A 26,862-nucleotide genomic window follows, 5' to 3' on the forward strand; every position below is an offset into this window, starting at 1 on the left:
TGCTACTCTAGTCTCTGACTGGAGTAGCGTTCATTGTGTGGCACATGGACGCACGCACCACACAGAAGAATCACCGAATTCATTAGGTGACACGCGTCTCTTAATGAATTCAGCGCATCTTGTTCTCTATCAAGACTGGCGTAGCATGAGCTATAACAGCCCTGATGAATCAGACTAATAGCCTTTTGTCCTGAAGCATGTTTTCCTAGCATCTTCTGATTTTTTTTTCAGCATTTTTGACTGCTTATTTTTTTTTTAAGAGAACATTTTTATATAGACTACTGAAGAATGGATAACCGTAATTGGTCATTAATTACACTTAGGCCGGTTTCACATTAGCGTTTACGGCCGCAGCGTCAGGCTGCGCACGGCCGCAGCTAAGCCCCGCCCCCTGCCGCGCCTCCGCCGGTAGCTCCGCCTCCGGGTGCATGACGCTGCATGCGTCATGCATCCCCTATCTTTATCACTGAGGACGCAGGCCGTGCGCAGTATGCGTTTTGGCGGCGCCTGCGTCCTTTTGACGGTGCACCGACCAGCGCCAAACGCAACCTGTTGCAATTTGGTTGCGCTTGGCGCACCGTCAAAAGGACGCTGGCGACGCCAAACGCATACTGCGCACGGCCTGCGTCCTCAGTGATAAAGATAGGGGACGCATGCTGCGTCATGCGCCCAGAGGCGGAGCTACCGGCGGAGGCGCGGCAGGGGGTGGGGCTTAGCGGTGGCCGTGCGCAGCCTGACGCTGCGGCCGTAAACGCTAATGTGAAACCAGCCTTATTATATTTTTACATAACATTTAAAATTTGTTTTTTTGTTTGTTTGTTTTTGCATTTTCAACTCCTCGAGTGAAACCTATGTAAAAAAAAAAATCATCAGGAAAAAAAAAATCCTCAGAACTTGACTTCTTAAAAAAAAAAAAAAAAAAAAAAGACTGAAAACACAAAAATTCTGAAAAAAAGACAATTGTAGACTTTTTAATAATTTGCTACAGATGTTAAGGCAATATCCAGCCTTAGGGAATGTTTACAAGGTAATAAATATAAATTTTATGCCTTGCAAATGTGACTTTATTAAAATGAGTTAAAATGATCAGAAGCATAAATAATGAGGCGCGAGAGCTGTCATACCACCAATTTACTTTTCATGTACTCGTTCGTGTCACTTATGGAGTGACTGCGCTCGCCGCGCTGCCTGCTCGCTGCCGATAGAACATTTCTTACTAACTTAATTGGGATGAAACATTTCACACTTTAATTAATTTCTAATTATGCACAATCCTTGTTTTTTTTATTGCATGAAGACTTGCAAAACTGCATTTCACTTTGTATTTTATTACCCTTTAATTAAAGCTGGAAGGAAAGATATCTCCATGAGTAATACCCCAAACCTCTCTATATGCACATGATAAATGGAGCAAACAGAAACCTTCAATTTTCCCCGCCAATAGGGCTCTTCTATAATATTTTACAGATCCATCGAAACTTCCTATATGGGCATCTAGCATCAAAAACAATCTGTTCTGTTAGAATCTGTAGCACTGGAGTTTTTTTTAGTTTTCAGGAAGGTTTTCCTGCCTAATCATTCTAGGACCTGTCCCAATTTTTGGCTCTAAATATTCAGCTTCCACGCAGAGCTGTACTACCCTTAACCCTCGGGAGAAGAGGGCATTTTTCGTTTTATTCCTTCTAAGGGTCTTATCTTTTTCTTTTTCACTTACCTATATGAGGGTTTGCTATTTATTTAGTTTTTTCCGTTTTGCGATAATAGGATAATAGGATAAATTTTAAATATTTTTATTTTATCTAATTTATTACTACAGACATTAGGCCTCATTCACATGTTAGTATTATTGCATCAGTATTTTATCAGTATTTGTATGTCCAAACCAGGAGTCTCCAAAACAGGTGTCAAAATAGTGATGATCGAGCGTGTTCGCCACTGCTCTATCGAACATCGGGGTGCTCGGGCACGCTCGTTACTCGATCGAGTATCGCGGGTGCTCAAGCGCCATGCTTGAGTCCCTTTTCCCACATGTTTCACGGCTGTTAGACAGCCAATAAACATGTGGGGATTGGGTGCCATACACAGTAATGCTATAGCCATGTTGGCTACTGGCATTACTGTGATTGGCTGGCCACATCCAGAAGACTCAGTGACGCGATGTTTGGCACACTGCCCTATGGAAGAGTTATTATAGGCGGGAGAGCTAAGATTAATGACCGTCCCCCCCCTCTAAATATTATAAAGTTGCACCCTTTAGTGCCTTTCATGTGGCATTAAAGGGTGGTTTTAACCTTTTTTGACCTATTAAATTAATTAATTAATAAATTAATTTTAAAAAATAACGTGAGATCCCCCCTATTTTTGATAATCAGCCAAGGAAAAGCAGATAGCTGGAAATGTCCATGGATATTGGCCCCTTTCTAGCCTAAAAAAACCATCCTGCAGCTGCCCCAGAATTTGTGCATCCATTAGACAGTCAGCGGCTCTGATGAGAGTTGTCATCACTACCCAGCGCCTCTGAATAGCTGTACTTTATTGCTCTTCACAAACACTGGAGCAGCATGTGAGAAACGTGGATTACATCAAAGGAGTTTCATGGGAACATTTTTTGATAATAAATTGGTGAATGAAGGGATAGTGTGGGGAAGTCTTTATTCAAATAAAGTATTTTTTTCTGTGTGTATGATTTTTTTTTTACTACTGGTTTAGTAATGTGGGTGTGTGACAGACAATTAGACATCTTTTCATTACATACCTCTGGGCTTGATGCCAATTGACATTACCCAGCTGACGTCAACCCCAAAAAATATCACCCCATCTGCCACCACAGCAATCAGGAAGAGCTGTATCTAATGGATGTGCCAATTGTGGAGCAGCTGCGGGCTGGTATTTTTAGGTTGAGAATGGCCCAATATCCATGGACCTTCCAAGCCTGATAATATCAGCCCCCAACTGTCTGCTGTACCTTGGCTGGTTATCAAAAATGGGAGGATCCCAAATCATTTCATTAAATTATTTATTTAGCAGCCAGCAGCGACCTTCAGTCAGAGATGCAACCAGGCATCTTCCCGATGCTGTTTCCATTCTATTTGAGTGCTGTTTCCATCCATTTAATGATTTTCCTGACACCCCAGCCCTCATGTTAATTAAAGAACAGAGGGGAATTAGGATAAAGGAATAGTCAGCTCACCAAACGCTGATTAGTAGTCTTTGTTTGTAAGGCAGGGCACGGAGCCGTCCCAGTCGAGATCCATAGACATAGGAGAAGCAGACCAACTAGTTTCAGTTTAACGCCATAATCATGGTATACATCCCATGATTAAGGTGTTAAGCTGAAACTAGTTTTTCTGCTTCTCCTATGTCTTTGGATCTCCTTTGGGGATTTGCTGCTACAGCTTTTAAAGTGATCAATAAACCTTACTTTTTATATATTTTTGGCTACCGCTGGAGGATATCATTGTTTTTTTACCAGCCCTCCTGTTAGGGTCCTTCGGAAAAATGCTCAAGTTTCCCATTGACTTCCATTATACTCATTATTCGAATCGAGCCTGTCCGAGCATCCGACCTGCTCGATTCGAGTAACGGGCACTTGAGTATTTTGGTGCTCGATCATCACTAGTGTAAAACTTTCAATTATAATTTTTCTCTGTAAGTTCCACTCCTGGTTTTGGTATACAAACAATTTGTAACAAATATAACAATGTAGGGTAATAATGACAGGCACCCTATAGGGCACTGATGGAATAGGTAGTAACTTGACGAATCTCAGGCCATATTAAGGCCGGGGTCACACTGGCGAGGAATACGGCCGAGTGAGAGGCGCTAAAAGCACGCATTACACACGGACCAATGATTCTCTATGGGGTCCCCTCGCACCAGCCGTATATTTCTCATCCGTATTCTACGCTCCGTGCCAATCGCAGCATGCTGCGATTGTCAGCGTACTACGGCAGTAGTACGCCAATGCAAGTCTATGGGTGCACAAAAAATACGGATTACACACGGACCACACGTGTGACTTGCGAGAAATACGCACCCGGTGTCTTTTAGCAAAGCCGGCAATTCAGTGCGCTATACAGTAAACTCACACTGACAGGTTTAATAAAGAAACGAAAGAATAGATATAGACACATAGAATACATATATATATACATGCATTCTATGTGTCTATATCTATTCTTTGGTTTCTGTTAGAAACCCTGTCATAGGGCTCCATTATATGTCCATTGTGCAAGCCTGCGAGAAATTCTCGCCATACGGATGCCATACGGATTACATACGGATACACACATGCGCAAAATACGCGACCACACCTTGCTTACGGATGACCTACGGAGCACTGTTTAGGGGTCTGTCATCCGTATTACGCAAGTAAACTACGGACCATATTTTGCGCAGGTTAGTGTGCAGCCACTTGTTTTTTCTGATACTTACGGCAAGTTATTTCATCTGAAATGTCTAGGCAGTCAGCTGTTCCGTCACACTTGAATCGTTCAGAGATGCAATGTCCGCTGTTACATTGGAAATAACCAGGGTGACAAGTTCTCATGTCTATAACAAACCAAAAAAAGTCAATGCTACGTTAGAAATAAGGATCTACTTAAAGGGGTTGTCCACTACTAGGACTACCCATTCTTAAATTAAATGTTTTGCCCCAGATAAAATAATAAAGCTTATACTTACCTCCCGTGCTGGCGTTGTTCCCATGGTGTCGGCACTCTCTCTCCCCGGGGCTGTGATGTGGTGTTGTGACACGTGATGCCCGGCACCCATCAGCACTGGCGTCACTGTCTCTGCGTACGGACAAACTGAACATGAACAGGAAGTCAGGGATCAACTGATCTTCCTCTTCATGTTCATTTTGTCCAAAGGCGGAGACAGTGACGGCAGCGCTGATCGGGCGCCGGGCATCACGTGTCACAACACCACATCACAGCCCCGGGGAGAGAGAGAGTGCCGAAACTGCTGAAACAAAGTCGGCATGGGAGGCGAGTATAGGCTTTATTATTTTATCGGGGCCGACAACCCTTTTAAAGGTTTAGTCTCATCGCTATTAATGGTTAAAATTATTTGCAAAAACAAATAACTTTGCAATTTTACTTGTTATTTAAATTATTTGCATTCTCATAAACTGAGGGATTTTTCACTTTGCTGTTTACTGCTCGTTACTAAGGTTATCGTCTACTTCTGCAGTCTCTCAGCAGTGGCCAGTTTCCTAGGCAAGGAGCGCAGCACTTAAAAGTGCTTTCCAATAGAGAGTGTAACTGTTGATGTGAAGCTGATGGGGATCACTGGAGCGCACTTATCTCCAGCTTCAGTGCCCCTGCGCCCCTTCAATACTGCAGAGACAAAGCGCCATTTGCTTGCAGCATCAGAGAGTTCAGATCAGCCATGAAAAAGCTGCTTTCCTCTAAAGGTAAGACTTAATCTATACATTACACTAGCAAGGAATTCTGGGAGATGTCAGCTCTGAAGCTTAGTTAAGTACTATATACTGTATACATTCACAAAGTAGCATGTGTTTTTTACTCACCGCAATCTCTTTCATCTGAGTTGTCTTCACAATCGTTGTCATGATCACAGAGCCAGCGGCTGGGAATACAGTGAAAATTATCACATCGGAATTCGCTTTCGGTGCACTCCCGGGGGCCTGCAATAAGCATTTGAATGAGGATATGTAGACACTGAGACATGTATGACACGTCATCTTGTCGACAGCGGGAGTTAATCAACCGCCAATCGACTACATGCAAGGTACTCAGTGGTCACATAATGGCCTGTTTAGACCAGATGACCACATTTCTATGTACAGAAAGAGGGACTAGCGGCAGTGACATCATTAAGGTTACTACATGTTACAACTGGTGGTTCCCACGCTAACCTCTGTGTGATCCGCAGAGGACAGCGTGTAAGCTGCCCAGCTGTGAAGGCCCGTAACCTTACTGATGTCACTGCTTGCAGCGTGAGAACTTACTGTCAGTTCTCACACTGCAGAAAGTTCTCATGAGCCGCGACATCAGTAAGGTTACCACAGTTCACGTGAGAACCACCCGCTGTGACCAGTGGTAACCTTAATGATGTCACGACTCATCACTGCCGCTGGTTCTCAAGTTACTTTCAGTGTGTTCCGATGGCCATGGTAAGCGGTAATGTTGCTGATGTAGAAGAATTGGGGATTGTCATGGGACCATAGCGCTTTTTACAAATAAAGGAATTTTGTATGTTTGTATTTTATTTGACTACAGGGTTAGTAATGGGGGTGTCTGATAGATGCCTCTCCATTGCTAACTCCTGGGTGAAACATCAGCGAACATTACACAGCTGACAGCAACCCAAAAACCATTACCCCGAATGATAACACACCAAGGCAATCGGGAAGAGCCGAGGCTTAGGCTACTTTCACACTTGCGGTTTTTTGCGCTGCGCGCGCAGTGCAAGCGCGCATATAAAAAATGCTTCATGCGCTTTTAATGCATTTTCTTGTTTTTTGCGCATGGTTTCTACAAAAAATGCATGCGTTTTTAAACGCTGACGTGCGCATGACCATGTGCACGTCAGCACTCCCATAGACTTTAATGTGGTTTTGGGTGAATTCCGTGCGCATTGCGTGCGCATGCGTTTTTTTGAGACTGGTCGGACACCAAAAATGCAACAGGTTGCATTTTGTGCACCTGGGTGCACACTACAAAAAAATGCATGCGCATACAAACGCGAACAAACGCATGACAATGCGCACTCATGTTAAATATAGGGAAAAAACTCATACGCATGTATGCGCAAAAACGCAGCACAAAAAAAACGCTAGTGTGAAACCAGCCATATAGATCCAGAACTGCACGTCTAATGGATGTGCCATTTCTGGGGTTCCTGAAGACTGGTCTTATTAGGCTGGGAAGGGGCCAATATCCATGGCCCTTCACAGTCTATTAATATCAGCCTTAAGCCGTATGCTTACCCACAGCTTGTTATTAAAAATGGGAGGACCCCATATCATTATTTTTAGGGTCCCCCTCATCTACTATATAATCGTCTAATTCTGTCTGTTTGTAACGGAAATCCCAGCCGCGACCAATCCGCAACAAGCGCAGTCCAGCCGTGAATCCCGCGTCTGATTGGTCGCAGCCGACCGGGCGCGACCAATCAGCAACAGGCGCAGTCCGGCCACGAATTGGCGCGGAATTTGAGTAACGAAAATCCTGCGCCGCTGATTTGTCGCGCCCGGCTGGCCGCGACCAAGCAGCGACAGGCGCAGTCCGGCCACGAATCCCGCGTCGCTGATTGGTCGCGCCCGGCCCCCTGTGGCCAGTCAGCGCCTCTTAAATCTTCATAAATAAACTACATACATATTCTAGAATACCCGATGCGTTAGAATCGGGCCACCATCTAGTTTTTAATAACCAGCAAAGGCAAAGCAGACAGCTGTGAGTTGATATTAATAGGCTGGGAAGCTTCATGGATCTTGGCTCCTTCCCAGACTAATAAGACTGGTTCACACCTGTATGCCTTTCCTTAACTGTTTTTTTTAAATAGGGGGGACCACTCGCCATTTCCTAGAAAGCTGCCGAATAAGTGCCACAGAGCTTATTAAATATCTTGATGGCTATCTATCTATCTGTCTATGCATCTATCATCTGCATATATCTTTACACATCTATCACCTAAACATCTGTCATTTCTATTCTCCATTCTATTTCAGTATCACACTGATGGTGCACACAGATGGCACACAGGTACATACATATGCCACACGGATGACAGATCTCACCGGTACTGCTTTTTCCAGCACTGGAATTACCAGGACATGTGTAGGAAGCCTTAGGCTGAGTTAACATTAGTGCGTAAAAAAAATCGTTCAATTTTCATCCAGAAAAATGGATGAACTTTCACCTGTATGGTCATCCATATGTTCATTTTTTACATCCATATGGCACCGAAATGCCATCTGTTTTTAAAACAGAACTTAATAAAGTTTACAAGTAAAAAATACAATTTCCAATACTAATAATGGCAATATACACTCACTGGCCACTTTATTAGGTACACCATGCTAGTAAGGGGTTGGACCCCCTTTTGCCTTCAGAACTGCCTCAATTCTTCGTGGCAGAGATTCAACAAGGTGCTGGAAGCATTCCTCAGAGATTTTGGACCATATTGACATGATGGCATCACACAGTTGGCGCAGATTTGTCGGCTGCACATCCCTGATGCGAATCTCCCGTTCCACCACATCCCAAAGATGCTCTATTGTATTGAGATCTGGTGACTGAGGAGGCCATTTGAGTACAGTAAACTCATTGTCATGTTCAAGAAACCAATCTGAGATGATTCGAGCTTTATGACATGGCGCATTATCCTGCTGAAAGTAGCCATCAGATGTTGGGTACATTGTGGTCATAAAGGGATGGACATGGTCAGCAACAATACTCAGGTAGGCTGTGGCGTTGCAACGATGCTCAATTGGTACCAAGGGGCCCAAAGAGTGCCCAGAAAAAATTCCCCACACCATGACACCACCACCACCAGCCTGAACCGTTGATACAAGGCAGGATGGATCCATGCTTTCATGTTGTTTACGCCAAATTCTGACCCTACCATCCGAATGTCGCAGCAGAAATCGAGACTCATCAGACCAGGCAACGTTTTTCCAATCTTCTACTGTCCAATTTCGATGAGCTTGTGCAAATTGTAGCCTCAGTTTCCTGTTCTTAGCTGAGAGGAGTGGTACCCAGTGTGGTCTTCTGCTGCTGTAGCCCATCTGCCTCAAAGTTCGACGCACTGTGCGTTCAGAGATGCTCTTCTGCCTACCTTGGTTGTAACGGGTGGCAATTTGAGTCACTGTTGCCTTTCTATCAGCTCGAACCAGTCTGCCCATTCTCCTCTGACCTCTGGCATCAACATGGCATTTCCGGCCACAGAACTGCCGCTCACTGGATTTTTTTTCTTTTTCGGACCATTCTCTGTAAACCCTAGAGATGGTTGTGCGTGAAAATCCCAGTAGATCAGCAGTTTCTGAAATTCTCAGACCAGCCCTTCTGGCACCAACAATCATGCCACGTTCAAAGGCACTCAAATCACCTTTCTTCCCCATACTGATGCTCGGTTTGAACTGCAGGAGATTGTCTTGACCATGTCTACATGCCTAAATGCACTGAGTTGCCGCCATGTGATTGGCTGATTAGAAATTAAGTCTTAACACACAGTTGGACAGGTGTACCTAATAAAGTGGCCAGTGAGTGTACGTATCAGTAAAAATTGGATACTATGAGGATGATCCGTATGGGATCAGATTTTTTTAAGCACTTCTAGACTTGAATAAGTGAATCTAAACTGAAATATGGAAGAGACCAGTGTAGATTGTAATTTTTTTCACTTGAACTGGATGCTCCTTTGAAAAAGCTGTCAGCCAAATTGAATAACATTGGTCCAAGTTCTGTCCGTATGAGGTCAGTTTACTATACAAACAGCACTTGGACCAAAAATACGGTCATGTGAACGCAGTCTTAGAGTGTACGGACATACTGTCATGGACGAAGGTGTTGGCACCCTTGAAATTGTTCCAGAAAATGAAGTATTTCTGCCAGAAAATTATTGCAATTACATAAGTTTTGTTATACACATGTTTATTTCCTTTGTGTGTATCGGAACAGCACAAAAAAAGATAAAAAAGGCAAATTAGACTTAATTTCATACAAAACCCCAAAAATGGGGAGGACAAAATTGTTGGAACCCTCAACTTAATATTTGGTTGCACACCTTTTGGAATAAATTACTGCAATCAATCGCTTCCTATAACCATGAACAAGCTTCATACTCCTCTCAACTGGAATTTTTGACCACTCATCTTTTGCAAACTGTTCCAGGTCTCTCATATGTGAAGGCGACTTCTCTCAACAGCAATTTTAAGATGTTTTCTCAGGTTTTCAATGAGATTTAGATCCTGACTTATTGCTGCCACCTCAGAACTCTCCAGTGCTTTGTTTCCATCCATTTCTGGGTGCTTCTTGAAGTATGTTTGGGGTCATTGTCCTGCTGGAAGACCCATGATCTAGGACACAAACCCAGCTTTCTGACACTGGACACTACATTGCAACCCAAAATCTGTTGGTAATCTTCAGATTTCATGATGACTTGCACACAGCTAAAGCACCCAGTGCCAGAGGCAGCAGACCAACCCCAAAACATCTTTGAACCTCTGCCATATTTGATTGTAGGTACTGTGTTTTTTTCTTTGTAAACTTCATTCTGTTTTTGGTAAACAGGAGAATATTATGGTTTTCCAAAAAGCTCTATCTTGGTAAATACACTTTCCCAGAAGGATTTTGACTTACTCACGTACATTTTGGCAAACTGCAGTCTAGCTTTTTATGCCCCTGTGTCAGCAGTGGGGCCCTTCTGGGTCTCCTTGCCATGGAATTTCATTCAAATGTCGCCGAATAGTTTACGCTGACACCGATGCCTGTAGAACAGCATGAATTTCTTTGGAACTTGTTTAAGATTGCTAATCCACCATCCAGACTATCCTGCGTTGCAACCTGTCATCAATTTTTTTCTTGCATCCAGGGAGATTAGCTACAGTGCCATAGGTTGAAAAGTAAACTTCTTGATTATGTTGCGCACCGTGGACAAAGGAACAACAAAATCTCTGAAGATGAACTTGTAACTTTGAGATTGTTAATATTTTTCAACAATTTTGGTTCTCAAGTCCTCAAACAGTTCTCTTCTCCTCTTTCTGTTCTCCATACTTCGTGTCAATGTCTCTCCTTTTTATCTGGTTTCAGGTGTGATTTTCATATTTCCCACACCTGTTACTTGCCACAGAGAAGTTTGAACGATCATCATATACTTTAAACAAAGCTGTATATACAATTTTGAAAAGGTGCAAACAATTTTGTCCGGACCATTTTGGAGTTTTGTGTGAAATGATGTCCAATTTGCCTTTTTTCCTGTTTTTTTTTTTTTGTGTTGTTCAAATACATACAAAGGAAATAAACATGTGTATAACAAAGCATATATAATTGAAATAATTTTATGGGAGAAATACTTCATTTTCTGGAACAATTTCAAGGGTGCCAAGACTTTCGGCTATGATGGTGTTCCAGGATTGTGGCTTTTTCTTAATGCTGAAGTGTATGCAAACAAACGCATCAGTTTCTCAAAAGTACAGCATAAAAACACAACAAGCTACATTAAAGCCAATTTACAACATCTGCAGTAATATAACACGATAGAAAAATATCTAGCTGTGAAAAGCTTTGTGTGAATTCTGATAAAGAAACAATAACATTTCAAAAGTAAAATAAAAAAATGTTTTGCAACATATGGGTGGAAAATTGGCTAAATGAAACCTAAAACCATATTCTGACTATGGTGTAAAATACAGGACAGCCAGTCATTGTATGTGAAGTAATATTCTGATATGAAAACATCTTTAGCCACTAGGACCACCAGGGACCAAATGGTCCATAATCGTCATTCTTATTACTTGGGGCCCAACAACATTAAAAATGATCTCAAGCAACTTACTGCAGTTGCGCTCATCGGATCCATCCCTGCAGTCATCATCTCCATCGCATTTCCAACGCAGAGGAATACAGCGATGATTTTCACAGCGAAAGTCCCCGAGTGGATCACATGTTCTTTGTTCTACAAATTCCAATCATTCACAGGTAGGATTTGCTGCTCCAGTGATCGTAATGATTATACAAGTATTTGTTAAGCTCTAAATGGTTTAATAATCATTGGCGTACAGCCCTGGAGAGGAAACACTGGCTAATTTCTCCATGAAGGGAACCACAGACTACGCTTCATGGGGCATTTCCCAGTAACACTGAATTAAATGCGGGAAAAAAATTAATCCCATTGAATTTGGTTAGAATTCACTCAGTGAAGGATGGTGGAAAGAGGGCACTTTCCCATTGCTTAAATAGCACTAACATATTCTGAGGTGTTGTACAGAGGCTGTCATCAGACGTGTCACCAATGGGGCTCACAAATTCATTTCTCCTTCAGACACAATATCATAGAAAATCAATTAACCCAAACATGGGGGGGAAAAAACACACACTCAGCTCTGCACACACACACTCAGCTCTGCACACACACACTCAGCTCTGCACACACACACTCAGCTCTGATACTCACACATTTAACTACATGAACACACTTAGCTCTGGTACATACACAGAGATGATACTACACAAACACACACTCAGCTATGATATACACGTACGTAGCTCTGGAACACACACAGATCTGATGCGCACAGTTAGCTACGTAAACACACGCTTAGCTCTTACATACTGTAAGGTAGCGCCTATTGTTCTTGTTGGGGAACGCTCACTTGGCAGCAGATAAACCAGGTCCGGCGCAGGCTTTTCATATAGCACAGTCTATACGGTTTATTATACACAGCATAAACCATAGCAGCATGCAGAAAACGACAGTAGTCTTACAGCAGACCAAGCGAATGTTCATAGTGGAGCTCCGCTCCCTTAGCCCTGCGGTCACACATGCTGTGCTTTGTCCAGCAATCAGCCTTTACAGTCTCAGGTAATTCCCCCCGGTCCGGGGTTACCTCTTAGCTGCTTCTCAGTCCTGACGTCCCTTCGCTCCTGGGGACTGTCCAGTAGTCACAGGCTATTACACACAGGGCACACACAGTCAGCGGCGTCCACATGTGCGCTTCAGGAAGGCAGCCCACCTTCCAGCACGACAGCCTTCCGGGACCTTTCCACACGGACCAATCAGATCCAGGCACTCACTCATGTGACATACCCTGGTCACCTTATATGGTCCGTAGCCACGCCCACCGGATCACATGCCTATGACCTCATTGCAGGTCCAATATCAGACACCCATGCATACACATATATACAGGCTTACTATGGGCGTTTTTAGACACATGCCCCTGGGTGGGTTTGTAGGTGACTGGACCCACCTGTCCACCAGCCACCTGAAAGCTCTCCCTGATACATTGTAACAAAAACCTCAGCAGTACCTCTGCTGATCAACACTCGTTCAAGCTTCCATCCCAGGGCCACCCACCCTGGGATACATAACGATCATTTACCATTCTGTCGTTCATCCTATTTCCATTACCACAATGGACATGCCTGTATTCCTGTCCTGTGACACCCACACAGCGCCCCCTAGCGGACACAGTGGTCACTGCACCACAATACACACAGCTACATAAACACACACACTTAGCTCTTACATACACACAGCTACATAAACACACACTTAGCTCTGATACAGCCACATTTAGATACACAAATACACACTTATGTAAACACACATGCTTAGCTCTGACATACACACGCTTAGCTATGACATACACACACTTAGCTACACAAAGAGACACTTAGCTCTGATATACACATACTTAGATCTCATACACACATTTAGATACACAAACACACACACGTAGCTCTGATATTCACACACTTAGCTACACAAACACACATACTTAGATCTGTTATATACACACTTAGCTCTGGTACACACAAAGCTACACAAGCTCACACACTTAGCTCTGATACACACACTTAACTACACCCACACACTTAGCCAGGGCCGGACTGGCCATGTGGCAATTCTGGCAAATGCCAGAAGGGCCTGTCTGGTTGTGGTCTGCCCTGTCTGCTACATTTTTAACAGAATCGGTGTTCTTAAGACACTCATACTTTTAAGAGTTGTGACAGAGCACAAAGTCGCTGACTCTGTCACTTACCCCAGCCTATCACGGGTATCATTAGGAATATTGGTCTTGTTGTAAATCTTTCTTTCCTCCATCCAGGGTAATATTAGTAATATATCCCATCTCATTCTTGGGGACGGGAACATGGGCCTTTGTGATTTCAAATGCCAGGGCTGAATTTCATCCCCAGTCCATACCTGCACTTAGCTCTGGTACACAAACGGATAGACCTGACACACACACACCTACACAAACACACTTAGCTCCGACATACACATACATACTGTAGCTTTGATACACAAACAATTAGCTACACAAAAACACACACACACACTATACGTGTATCTTGCCCTCTTCAGATTCAAGCCCAGGACTTCAGTGTTATAAAGGAATAAAGCCAACCCCTGACCCTATGGATTTCCCACTTAGAAAATGTCGACATTTTTGCCTCTCTTTTTTAGGTTGTTTTCTTTTTTTATTTAGTATTTTTTATGGGTTTTTTTTAATTATATCCTTTGGAAATTATTTTCTAGCCACTAAAAAAAAATAAATGGACTGCTGCAGTTTTCTAACCTGCTCCAAGCATCTACAGTAATTCTTTCCCTCCTTACCATTTATATATTGGCAGTGTAGAAATTCAGCTTTAAGTATTCCTAAAGCTGGTGATATATACAGTATATAGGGAAATTTTGATTGTTGTAATAAAAAATGCTTACCACAGTTTTCTTCATCAGAGTTATCTCTGCAGTCATCATAGCCGTTGCACACAGCCCAGAGCGGGATGCACCGATAGTTCGTTTTGCAGTCAAAGTCAGTGTGATTGTCACATCGATATGCAGGACCCACTGAAAACAGATTGCAGGAAACACACGTAGTTAACCTCTTATCATGCATTGTCTGCTTGGGTATTTATATTTTATATTTCATTTGTAAATAAAATACATGTTTTTTAAATTAATGTATTTGGAAACATTTACAGCATATGTGCATTTTATGGCGGCCATGGATGAAACAATTTTTACAAATCTGTGTATCGGGAGAGGTGTAAGTTTCGCTGAACTGAGGGCAAAGCCAAAAATCAGTAGTGCACATGGCCGCGAAAAACTTCCGGGACTTAAGAAACAACTGCTATTCCAGCGCATGCGCACTACTGATTTTCGGCTTTGCCCTCAGTTGGGCATGCGCGAGGTCACGTTACAATGCTCACGCGCGAAATATGTACACAATCTGCAATTTTCACAGCGAAGAATGCGTACAGCAAGCCGAGGAGGGGTGGAGTGACGGAACAGAGGCAACGCCCATCGGACCGGACCGAACAGATTAAAATACAGCGCGGGACAAATAAAAAGTTTTTTTTATGGGTGATTCATGGGGAGTCAGAACTAGTTGTGGAACTCATAGCTGACACTCAATTAAATGATATTTTTACCTAGCAGGCCAAAAAAGTGGTGACAGATTCCCTTTAATGCAGAAGAAGGATACATTTCTGGAATTCTGCTTCAGTAGTGTATTATTTTTTCCCAAAATCTTTTTGATAGGATACATTTGCTATCATGCTAAAACTCCTTTACTGGAGTAACAAGACAATATAGTATGATATGTGTAGCCTAGACCCAATAACCCCTGTGTCAGATTAAATGGGGAGGCATAGTAGATAAAGTAAGTCTCTTATGTAATTACTAGGTTATTAGGAACATGCAATCAATTCTTACTGCACTCCTGAATGGGCTCATCTGAATGGTCCCCGCAATCGTCGTCCACGTCACATTTCCAACTCTGAGGGATGCAGCGTCCATTATTGCATTTGAATTGCCCAGGGTTACAGGTCCTGGTGGCGCAGTGGGTGGTTTCTTCGTCTGAGTTGTCTCCGCAGTCGTCGTCTGTGTCACACTGCCATGCCTCAGGGATACAGCGCTTGTTAGCACACTGCCACTGGTGGTCGTCACACTGATGAGTGGCTGCAGAAAAGTTATGGAAAAGTCAATTAGAAGAATTCTAAACGCAGTGAAACTAAGGCATCACATAAATCAAAAGTTTTATCATCTTAATAAACTGCAGTCATCATATTATAGAGCACTGTGCACTTACAATTGCTTACGTCGCCTTTCTACCCAGCTAATTCTTCTCTTTTCCATTAGGACTATGACATCGCGTGATTATAAACTGACTAGCTGACTCTTTCAAAGCTTTATGTAGAAACCGGAAGTATCTTTTCCCTGCATGAGTCAACAATTATTCTAAATCATTCATGTCAGAGACACAATTGGAAAGAGGAGAATTAACTGGGTAGAAAGTCAAAATGATCAACTGTAAATACACAGTGCTATATAAAATGACTGCAATATATTAAGAGGATACAAACTCTGATGGAACTGCTGTATGCAAAAATGAAAAAAAAAAATGGCCTCATCATCACATCCCTCATCTTACCACAAAGTACTGGATCTTCATCAGAGTTGTCCGGACAGTCTGGAGCTGTGTTACACAAGAAGTGGGAACTTGTGCAGTTTCCATCATTGCACTGGAACTGTCCCACGCGGCAGTACCGATGAGGACAGGTAGGTGGCTCATCGGAGCCATCCCTGCAGTCTCGCTGCCCATCACATTTCCACCATATCGGGATACATCTTTAGCGTGGTGAGATAATATACGATGAATGCGTTATATAAAGACACAAAAACCAGGAGAACAACGTGAAAATTACTTTATCTTAGGTTCAAATAAATATTAAAGATAAAAGTTCATTAATAAGTAAGTCTTACTACGCTGTACTGACCTTTCACTGTCGGCACATAAGAACTGGGTACTGGAGCAAGAAGGAAGGCAGCGAACGATGTTTCCAAACTGCATGGCCAAGAAATTGTCTGGACATTCACAAGAGTACCCCTGGCCTCCTTCTTTAATAAGACACAAGTGTGAACAGCCTCCATTGTTTCTGCCGCAGGGATTGCTCGCTAGAGTAAAACAATTTATCAGGATATTAAAACTTAATTGCACGTGAAAATAAGCAAGTTTGTAATATATCTTATTAGAAAAATCTGCTTATTTCTCCATTCATTTTAAAAATTCTCAATTCACCGGTAAAATCTATCTTCAGTGAATCCAGATTTTTCCCATTACTGATATAGGATATAACAGTTGGTGCTCATAAAGTTCTATGAAGAACTTGCGGCAGAACGTCTGTGTCCGCCTCTAGCTTCTTACTCCTCCATAGAATCTTATAAGCACCAACTGTCATCTCCTATTTCAATAATGGGAACCATTTAGGTTCCTTCTAATCTAAATGTTTTCCATCTATCTCCTCATTCCTCTGGCTCCCCCAAATCAAGACCTGTAGATCGAAGAAGAGAGATGAATTGTAAATGCTTGAAGACTAAAACTAGTCAGCCTAATGGCAGAAGTGTCAAAGGTGTCCTGATTTTGCATTTCTCCAAAACAAAAAAAAGCAGATTAAGACTTAGTGCACATATCGCGATATTGCAGATCTGCGCGCTGAATCTGTGAACCCCAACAGTTCCATGGAATGCCATACATAGCGGCTATATAACTGTATGATACCAGAGGAAAAAAGAAAAACGTTCCAATTAATCTGTTCTACTTCTATAATAAAAAATCTATGCATTGTTAAAAAGTAGAATTTACTAACATAAGAGCTAATGAGTTAATACCTCCCCATGATCCGATAGCGGGACTTACATATAGGCTGCCTGTAAGGGTGGTAGACATGAATATCAAATGGCCTGTGTGTGGTATTGGCCAACATGATTCTTCCAGACCCATCGTATTTATTTCCTTTTTCCACCGTTCTAGTGTTCCAGTCGGTCCAATATATCACATCTTCAAATACAGTGATGGCAAAAGGGTGAGGGAGGTTTCCATCATACACCGAGTGTCGGTGTCTACCATCCAAATCCGAGTATCTAGAAAAACAATGCAAAACGAAAACTACTGAGGCAAATGTCTAAGGTCAGCTCTGCTTATCGAGATTACTGGCTGAAAATTGGGATTTTAAAAAAGCAAAAGCAAATAGAGAGGATGTTTAATAAGTTACGAAGATCTCTCTGAGAATGGAACTTTAGACAAAAATATCCAGATTCTATTACATAACGTTATACACTATAAGAAGATGTGATCTGAATATTGGCTAGGAGCTAGGTCAGGTTGGTGAACAATCATGTTAATTTTCCCAAAATTTTAATTTTGTCAATAATGTTCTGTCCATGAAAAAAAATCAATTTAAATGATATACAAAATAGGCTACATGACTTCTTTAATTTGATTTAATCAAATCAACATCTATTCAAAACCAATTTTATAAATTAAGCCAAGCATCATTTTTTCGAAAAAGACTATGGCTCCAAATTCATTAAGACTGGGGTTTCGTACGCCGATCTTAATGAGGGATGTGATACACCTAATTCATCAACAAGTGCATGTCCAGCCTTGGGTTACATGTCTGCCGTCGCTCTATGCCAGCACTGGGAGCAGGCGATCTGAATACTTCAAACCACATTAAGACTAGACGTGTTGGGCTTTGCTCAATTCACTTGCATTGGGTGAGTCCACGCACGTCTAGTCGGCAGATGACCTCATGTATGCAAAATGCTTGCTTTCGGTCATGCACCCCCTGCTGCCTCTGGCGCTGTGTGCATGATGTAATGATTCACAAGTTTGCAGTCATTCGAATGCTTACAAAACGGCTGGAAATTACAGCCCTAAAAGGCAATGGAGTATTTAGTGCTAGATGAAATATGTAGTAATACAGTATAAATATCTGTTAATAAAAAGTTAGTGAGTGTCATTGAGTTATTCAATATTATTGGGTCTCATTCGACTGTTGACTGTCTGAGATCGAGAACTGTATATGTGTCCATTTTGACAGTGATTCATAGACTGCTCAAAGTCCTAGTCATTACTGCAAAGAGTCATGCCATGTATATGTTTATGAACAGTTACCGAGTTGCTTTATTCTTCTCTAAGTACGTACTCAATGTAGTTCAAGTGGGCATCGGCCCAGTAGAGCTTGTCATTGGTGTAGTCTATTGTAATTCCATTAGGCCATTCCAACTTAGTAGAGATGACAACGGTTTTGTTCTTGCCGTCCATGCCAACTCTGCCAATGTATGGCATGTCTCCCCAGTCTGTCCAGTAAATGTGTCTGTAAAAGAAAAATTCAGGTTATGCTATGTGCACACGGTGCGGATCCTCCCGCGGATTTTACTAAATCCGCAGGTCAAATGACCTGCATTTTTTCCTGCGGATTTAGTGCATTTTTTGTGCGGTTTTACTGCCATTTTTGTTTGGTTTTCCACCTGCGGATTTGTAGAATGGAGCAGGTAGAAAACTGCAGCAAAACCGCACAAAAGAAGTGACATGCTGCTTTTTATATTCCGCACGGAAAAATCCGCAGCATGTGCACAGCGTTTTTTTCTTTACATAGGCTATAATGATACTGTACATCACCTGCAGTTCTGCTGCGGATCCACAGGGCCAAATCCACTGCGGATCCGCAGCAGAATCCGCACCGTGTGCACATAGCCTTAAAGTAAACTTTTTGGAATTGGTTTCCTAATGATATTCTTCTGGGAGCATATTTGAGACAACAGCACACAAAACAACTACTTTGAATGAGTCACCGTTCTAAGCGCTCTTGGGTCCAGTCTTAGTAAGTACCACGTGGCCACCAGTGACTACTCATCAATTATATCCTGGTGCCAGAGAATGGTGTCTAGTGTAGCAGGTTATTGTAATATGTGGAGACCAAATGTTTCTTTTTGATCTCTGACACCCAGATGTATTAGTATTTTTGGTCCCACTCTATAGGTGATGCTATGAGCAGGGAAGGATAAGAAGAGATCGGTGACAATATGGGCAGCCCCCAATCAAATACAGAAGATATAATAGCATCAGAAATGCACAAACATTGGATATTCAGTATTAGTTGTTATTTGCATTACTGTTAGGCTTACTATACATAGAAATGTGAGGCTTGATGAAATCGTGTAAACCCATCTGCTCCAACTGAAAAAGTCTCCTCTCCATACGAAACCCTACACCTATGGGTAGCCCTCACAGTGTTATTTTAAAAATACTGTATATAAAAATGTATTTTACAATATTTTGCTCCTCAAATAATGTAATCTGCCACTTTGTATCTACTTATACAATACTTTTAATCAAGTCATCTTTGCAGCTTGGATGGTGGTTGTAACCGGGCTTTTATGGCTTTCAGAAGAAAAGATTGACCTACTTTTTGTAGTGATAGATCCCCTCTTCCTGGATCACTGCATAACTAGGAAGATTAGATTATAGGGGCTCTAGGAAGGTCTCTACTAAAAGATGGCATGTTTTTCACACTGGCATAGGAAAGGGCCCTATATATATTAGAGTAATATTGGCAGCATTTACCAATATCCACAAGTTTGGCCAACACTCTAATGTGGGGCTCCAGCCAACTGATTGTCGGAGGAGATGTCAATTGGGCATATCCGATTTGGGACTGCCGATCACTTTATTCTCTCGGAGGTAAGCCGCCTTCAGAGATGTTTTCCAGCGACTTTCTAGTAGAGAACACAGGGGCACTTGGGTGAACGAACATCGTTGTATAGAATAGCTGGAGGTGATGGCCGGTAGCCAAACGATCGGATGAAGCATAGTCAGGCCTGTTTCACACTTCAGTTTTTTCTCATCAGTTAAAATCCGCCAAAATGGCGGAAAGCGGATCCGTTGATAACTGAAGTGAACGGATGTCAGCGGTCCGGTTTTTTGACGGATACGTTGGCTGAAGAATTTTAAAGGAACCGCAGTCCGGGGACGAGAGAGAGAGAGAGAGAGGAGAGAGAGAGAGAGGAGAGAGAGAGGAGAGAGTGAGAATTTTTTTTCCACCGTCAGAAAGGATTTCAGGTTTAAATTCCCGGCTGACTTCCTTTCTCCAGGCATGCGCACTATTAAATGCGGATCCTACAGGAAAAAAAACATTGCAGGGTCCGTCCAGGCATGGCGGCGGACGCAAACATTTTGGCGGATCCGCAAAAAAACGGATCCAACGGATGGCCATCCGTCAAGATCCGCCAGTAATGCAACTCAATGGGGAAAAAACGGATCCGCCAAAAAATATGGCGGATCCGTTTTTTTCAAAAACTGGCGGATTTTGACTGATGGTCAAAAACGGAAGTGTGAAAGAGGCCTTAGACCTACAGCCATCTAATGTGTATAGGGGCCTTAAGTCTACATTCACACAACCATATTGTAAGTCCTACTGCTGTCCATGAAAAAAATCTGATGTGGTCCAGACAACCATCAGAAAAATGTTGCATAATAGGGCTGTTCAGATATTATTTTTTTCACATGGGCTGAATATCCTCATGATAAAAAAATAATCACAGCATGCACCAGCCTGTTCTGTATTTTCAAATAGGACTCGCCTATTCTATGGATGCACAAAAAAAATTGGATCCAATATGGATCATCCGTACTGCATCCAATTTCTATGGATTTTTATTTGAAATTGTAAATTTTATTAACTGCTGATACATAAATCAGATGCCATTTGGATAATAATATAAATTTAAAAAAAAAATCATCCTTTTTTGTGGATTAAAATTGGATAATTTTTTTATACACTTGTGTGAACTTAGGCTAATTTTGAGCAATGTGCCCACCCTGAGGTTTATCCAACATATTGGCTCCAATGGAATGAAAACAAACGACCGGCAATAATAAACTAGAGGAAATTCAATCATTTATGTAGAAATGGCCGCATTTCCTGAAGGATTCCTGCATGCCAAGACAAGGGAAATGATAAGGAGATATTAATAAAAGACGGATTTAGTTTCATGTCAGCAGCGTGGTGTCTTTCAAGAAATAAGAGATACAGTAAAGTAGAATATAATGAAAACTGCGTCAATTATAACACAAGTAATAAGAGGTAATTCTCTGTGGGAAATGTCATACCCTTTCTTTGGATGAACCACGATAGCTCTAGGATGCTGAAAGCAGAAAGTGTTATTGACATCTGCACAGCGGTCTACCAGCTTCTTCCTGAACCTCCCATCTAGCTCCGCAACGCTGATGCACGTCTTGTAGCCGTCCACCCAGTATAGCTTCCTAGAATTGCAGTAAAATTAATATGTACAGTAATGCACCTCTACAGAAAAAAAACAGACCCTTTTTGACAACATTAGACTTTGAGCATAAAGAGACTATCATCACCTCTTACTTCCATATCAGGGATGAGAGGTGCTGATGACCATGCATCAGATGCCTGCACACTCAGCAGGTACCAGGCTTGGACTGGCCCACGGGATAACAGGAGAATTCTCTGGTGGGCCACCACCGTCTTATATGAGCAGTACTATATACTTGAATCACTATGTACAGACAAAGGCTGCATCTTATTAATTTAACAATCTTCCCAGTTCATTGTTATATAGATTTGTGATTGAGGATAATGTCACATTTACATGTAGCTGGAAAGTGGGGCCCTGGAGTTGGTTACTGGTGGGCCCTTGTCACCCCAGTCTGACACTGAAAAATCAAGTGTCCTATTATAATGAACTGGGCAGGTGCACGTTATCTGCCGGCCATGCACTTGTCCTGGTAGTCACCTGTTTATGCAGTGTATAGGTGCACAATACCGGTCAGTGCCAGGCACCTGTCATCAGCCCCTTACTCTACCTGATGAGTAAATGGACCTCTTTTCCGCCACTACTGTGAACAAATAAAAATTAGATTTTTCCCTTCTATTAGTTGTCTTTTTTCACTTTGGAACAATAGTGATTTAATCTTTAGGCTACGCTCAGATGGCCATTGTGTAATTTGGGGTCAGTCTTGCCTACAAATTGCCATCTGGCTCTCGGTATACAGCTCCATGTACAGATGGTGCCTGCTCTTTTTTATTTATTTTACTCATTTATATCATCATTGTCCCCGATGGGGCTCACAATCTAGAATCCCTATCAGTATGTCTTTGGAAGGTTTGAGGAAACCGGAGAACCCAGAGGAAACCAACGCAAACACGGGGAGAACATACAAAGTCCTTGCAGATGTCCTTGGTGGGATTTGAACCCAGGACGCCAGCGCTGCAAGACTGCAGTGCTAACCATTGAGCCACTGTGATAACCACTGAGCCACCGTACTGCCCCACTTTATATGTCTGATCCGTAAATAAGGTCAGACTAGCGTGAGCTGCAATTCTTTGCACATGGTTTCGAGGACTATGTAAAACAGCTCATGTGAACTAGCTCACAGGCTAACATCAGGTCCGTCTGCTATTCAATTTCCACATCGACAACATACGGACAAGAAATACGGTACGTTTGTCTGAATGTACCCTTATAGTATGGTTTCCAGCAGATCTCTAATTTTCTTCACAGCAGTGGTTTATTATATTAATATATTGACTTTTCAGATAGGTATATTTGGACCCACCTTAAAGGGGTTTGTCCACTACCACTACTTAGACAACCCCTTTTTAAATGCCAAAGTCTCCCAAGTAAAATATGAAAAGCTTATAGTCACCCCTTGGGTCTCCCTTTGTTTGGGTAACATTATTGTGTCCTGTGAGTGCTGCAGCCAATCAGCGTCTAATAATGGACTGCAGTTCTCATACTTCTCTTGGATATCCAAGTTTCATCCAGGGAAAGTGCGAGCAAATCAGCTCATTGCTGACCACAGATTGGCTTCAGTGTTCATGTGCTATAACCTAGCACCGGGTAATCCAACGAACACATCGGTGGTACACCGCCGGTGCAGGAGGTGAGTATCATCTTTTCATATTTTATTGGGGGGACTCGAGTATATAAGATGGGGTTGGCCAAGTAGTGAAAAACTGTTGTAAACTTAGTTATTTCTCCCTTACCTGCCAACCCAATCAACTGCTAAACCTTCTCCGCTCAGAATATCGGTGTTAATAATTGTCTCTTTATTGGTTCCATTGAGGAACATTCTCTCCATAACTCTCCTTCCCACATCGATCCAATACAGCCTTTCTTCCACTCGATCAAAGTCCAGGGCCACCACATTGCTCAGACCTTGTAATATTAGAGAATAAGACAGACTGTCCACTGTCAGGTTCCTCAGATAGTAGCGGTTACTGAATATAAGATATGGGGCGATATTGCTATTCTGGCGGCAGCTTTTCCCGTCCGGTTCCCTGATGTAGCCCGGCGCACACTTGCAGATGTAGGAGCCTGCGGTGTTCTCACAGATTTGGCTGCATAACCACGGGGACTCCGCGCACTCGTCAATATCATCACAGCTTCGTTTATCGGACATGAGCCTGTAACCGGCGCGACAGCTGCAGAGGAAGCTCGTCTGTGTATCGGTGCAGTTGTGATCGCAGCCACTGATGGAAGGATCGCTGCACTCGTTAACGCCTGCGCGGGAGAAAACAAATGGTTAATGTGATGAGCATTAAATAAAGTATTGTCATTCATAGTCACTTCAAAAGGGAAAAATGTGTGCAAAATGGAAAAGAATTCATAAAATAGCAAATCCAAAATCCACGTTGATTCTACAAATTAAAATTATATGTAATATATTGGTCACAAGCCATTATTTTTCTAGTTAATACTGTATATTATCTATACATATTATTATTATCATATTAATAGTATTAAATGTAATAATATTATTAAATTAGTAATATTATAGTATTTATTTGCAAAGTATAATTTTTTTGGGCTAAATAATATATATCTTCAGAGCATTCATTCAGAGCTCCACTTTTCTAATAGAGCTCCAAATTCCCTACAAAGGCACAGAGACAAATGATAATATTTTGTCAGTCTGCAGTCACCAGTAGGGGGAGCTATATATTCTTAATCATCTAACTTAAAGGAGTTGTCCACTATCGGACAAACCCTATTTCCTGGAAATGTGTAGAACAACCGCGATGAAAATATATTAAAACCTCATTTATTGACTTGGTCTTAAAATAGAAAACAAAGAAGGGCTAAAATAGAAACACTCGCCCTACGCGTTTCGAGTCCTAAGGGATCAAAATGATTAATATTAGTAAGTTTTAATATTTTTTCATAGAGGTTGCTGGAGCCTGTTGTTCTGTATGTTTCTGCTCTCACCTGGGAATCGGCACACGGCTTCTGTCTGCGCACCGCAAGATTATCTAATTACTTGGATTTGTGAACTGATATGAATTTTCTTTTTATTCATGGTTCCTGGAAAGGCGCCATTTCTGCAATGTTGGAGCCGCTATTCCCGGCAGGTGATGTGACAATGTTATATCACGTGACCGCTAAAACTAATGAGCAGCCTGCCTACTTCCATCAGACAGACCTGTGACCACTGCAGTTGGTCTGGAGTGAACACAAGACACAACATGTCCACAGTGAATAGCGGCGCCAAGATTGCCCTCTGTGCGAGGTGGGTGTTGATTCTTAAAGCAGGGGTTGTCCAGTAGTGGAAAACCCCTTTAAATATAATCAAAATACAGACCCAAATACTATTGTTTATTACAAGATGATTGATATTCCTCTAAAAATATCTTCAGCCGGTTAGTTCAATGTGTCATTCTTGTTGATTGATATGATTTGATACGTTTTGAGGAGAGATTTCAAATATTGATTAGAGTTCATTGGATTAAAGGGGTATTCCAGTTTCGCAAAAAATTCTTGTCCTCCAGCTTGTTAAAAAATAAATAAATAAAAAAACTGAGCTTCACTCACTCTCCCCAGGTCTAGTGCTAAGTCTCCACCTCTGCTCCCAGTGTCGGTAATTGTCTGCAGTGCTGATGTTATGTCGACACCTCTGCAGCCAGTCACTGAGCGCAGCAGCGGTACTCCCTGATATGACAGCATATGCCGATCAGAGCCGCTGAGTTATTGGATGCCAGTGCTGTAGACAATAACAGACCCCGGGAGAAGAGGGGGGACTTATTGCTGGACCCAGGAAGGGTATGTAGAGCACTAGTTTAAAAAAAAACAGACAGGGCTTTTTGAAAACCACAAAACCCCTTTGAGGTTAAGACAGGGCACCCAGCCCCCCATCGCTGGGGTGTACCCAGCCCCACATCATTGGGGTGTACCAGCCCCACATCATTGGGGTGTACCAGCCCCCCATTATTGGGGTGTACCCAGCCCCCCATCGTTGGGGTGTACCCAGCCCCCCATCACTGGGGTGTACCAGCCCCCCATTATTGGGGTGAAAACTTCATTCCACGCACCACATCCTTTCTCATCGCTGTTATCAGAGCAGTCATCTATCCGGTTGCAGACTTTGACGGCTTCAATACAGTGGCCATTGTCACATTTGAAGAAGTTGGGAGCGCAGGTTGCCTCCGGAGTGCTGCAGAGATGGTCCAGTTCATCGGACTCATCCCCGCAGTCATTGTCTCCATCGCACACGTAGGCCCTGGTGATGCAGCGTCCGTTCTGACAGGTGAACTGCTGCTGCTGGCACGGAGGGTAGCTGCAGCCTCTTTCATCGCTGTTATCTCCACAGTCGTTGCGTCTGTCACACCTAGAAGATCAAGCGGCGGATTAGAGACAGGAAAGAAAAATGGCATCCATTCATAGAACGGGGCGTCTGGCTGTCACGGGTTATGGCGCTGGCAATTAAGGCAATGTGGTGAAAATACAAAATGTAGATAGTAATCCTCTCATGTCATCCAAACTATCTCACCGAAAGATTCCCCGATGGAATTTCCAAGCAAATGGATCCGTACAGAGGACGACTTGTGTGTGTGCAGCAAAGGAGAAGAATATCAAAGCTTTATATAACCTGCTTCACTATAGAAAACCCTCCTCTATAATAATGTCATCTCTAAAAAATACGAAAAATGCTGCCATACTCAAACATAAGGTTATCCCATGGAAAATATGGATTTCTATGTATAAATCAGGCGCCATATAAACAATTAAAAAGGACCTGCCAAAAATAAGTCATTTTTACCAGGTGTAAATGTCGCTGTTTTCCAGAATCTGGAGATATTTTCCTTTTATTCCTGTGCCTCTCCATTACTGAGATATTGTCTCCTCTATGGTTTTAGCAACTGGGCGTGATCTTCAAGAAGACTCCCATAGAGGAGAGTTGGTGACCACGCCCCCTTGGCTAACAAGACTAGATTTATGTGCAAGAAAGAAGGGGTCATATCTCAGGAACGGAAAGGCGCAGGAACAAAAGAAAAACGTCGCTGGATTTAGGAG

The 26,862-nt window shown here is 42.4% G+C and overlaps 1 protein-coding gene across 1 annotated transcript in view; it reads right to left on the reverse strand.

Annotated features, from left to right (window-relative positions):
* The window catches only part of LRP2 (LDL receptor related protein 2), a 281,363-nt gene that overhangs the window by 29,085 nt on the left and 225,416 nt on the right, over positions 1 to 26,862 (reverse strand). The window contains exons 49-60 of the mRNA XM_073545810.1: positions 25,881 to 26,176; positions 23,559 to 24,075; positions 21,653 to 21,805; positions 18,687 to 18,857; positions 17,392 to 17,619; positions 16,476 to 16,649; positions 16,130 to 16,326; positions 15,412 to 15,657; positions 14,416 to 14,544; positions 11,524 to 11,643; positions 5,534 to 5,650; positions 4,435 to 4,551 (exon numbers count right to left, since the gene is read on the reverse strand). Coding sequence (XP_073401911.1) covers positions 4,435 to 4,551; positions 5,534 to 5,650; positions 11,524 to 11,643; positions 14,416 to 14,544; positions 15,412 to 15,657; positions 16,130 to 16,326; positions 16,476 to 16,649; positions 17,392 to 17,619; positions 18,687 to 18,857; positions 21,653 to 21,805; positions 23,559 to 24,075; positions 25,881 to 26,176 — 2,465 coding nt within the window. The remainder of the gene's footprint in view (positions 1 to 4,434; positions 4,552 to 5,533; positions 5,651 to 11,523; positions 11,644 to 14,415; positions 14,545 to 15,411; positions 15,658 to 16,129; positions 16,327 to 16,475; positions 16,650 to 17,391; positions 17,620 to 18,686; positions 18,858 to 21,652; positions 21,806 to 23,558; positions 24,076 to 25,880; positions 26,177 to 26,862) is intronic.

The sequence above is a fragment of the Dendrobates tinctorius genome, unplaced genomic scaffold, assembly GCF_039654945.1.
Source record: "Dendrobates tinctorius isolate UK_male_01 unplaced genomic scaffold, ASM3965494v1 ptg000143l, whole genome shotgun sequence".
NCBI classification, from domain to species: domain Eukaryota; kingdom Metazoa; phylum Chordata; class Amphibia; order Anura; family Dendrobatidae; genus Dendrobates; species Dendrobates tinctorius.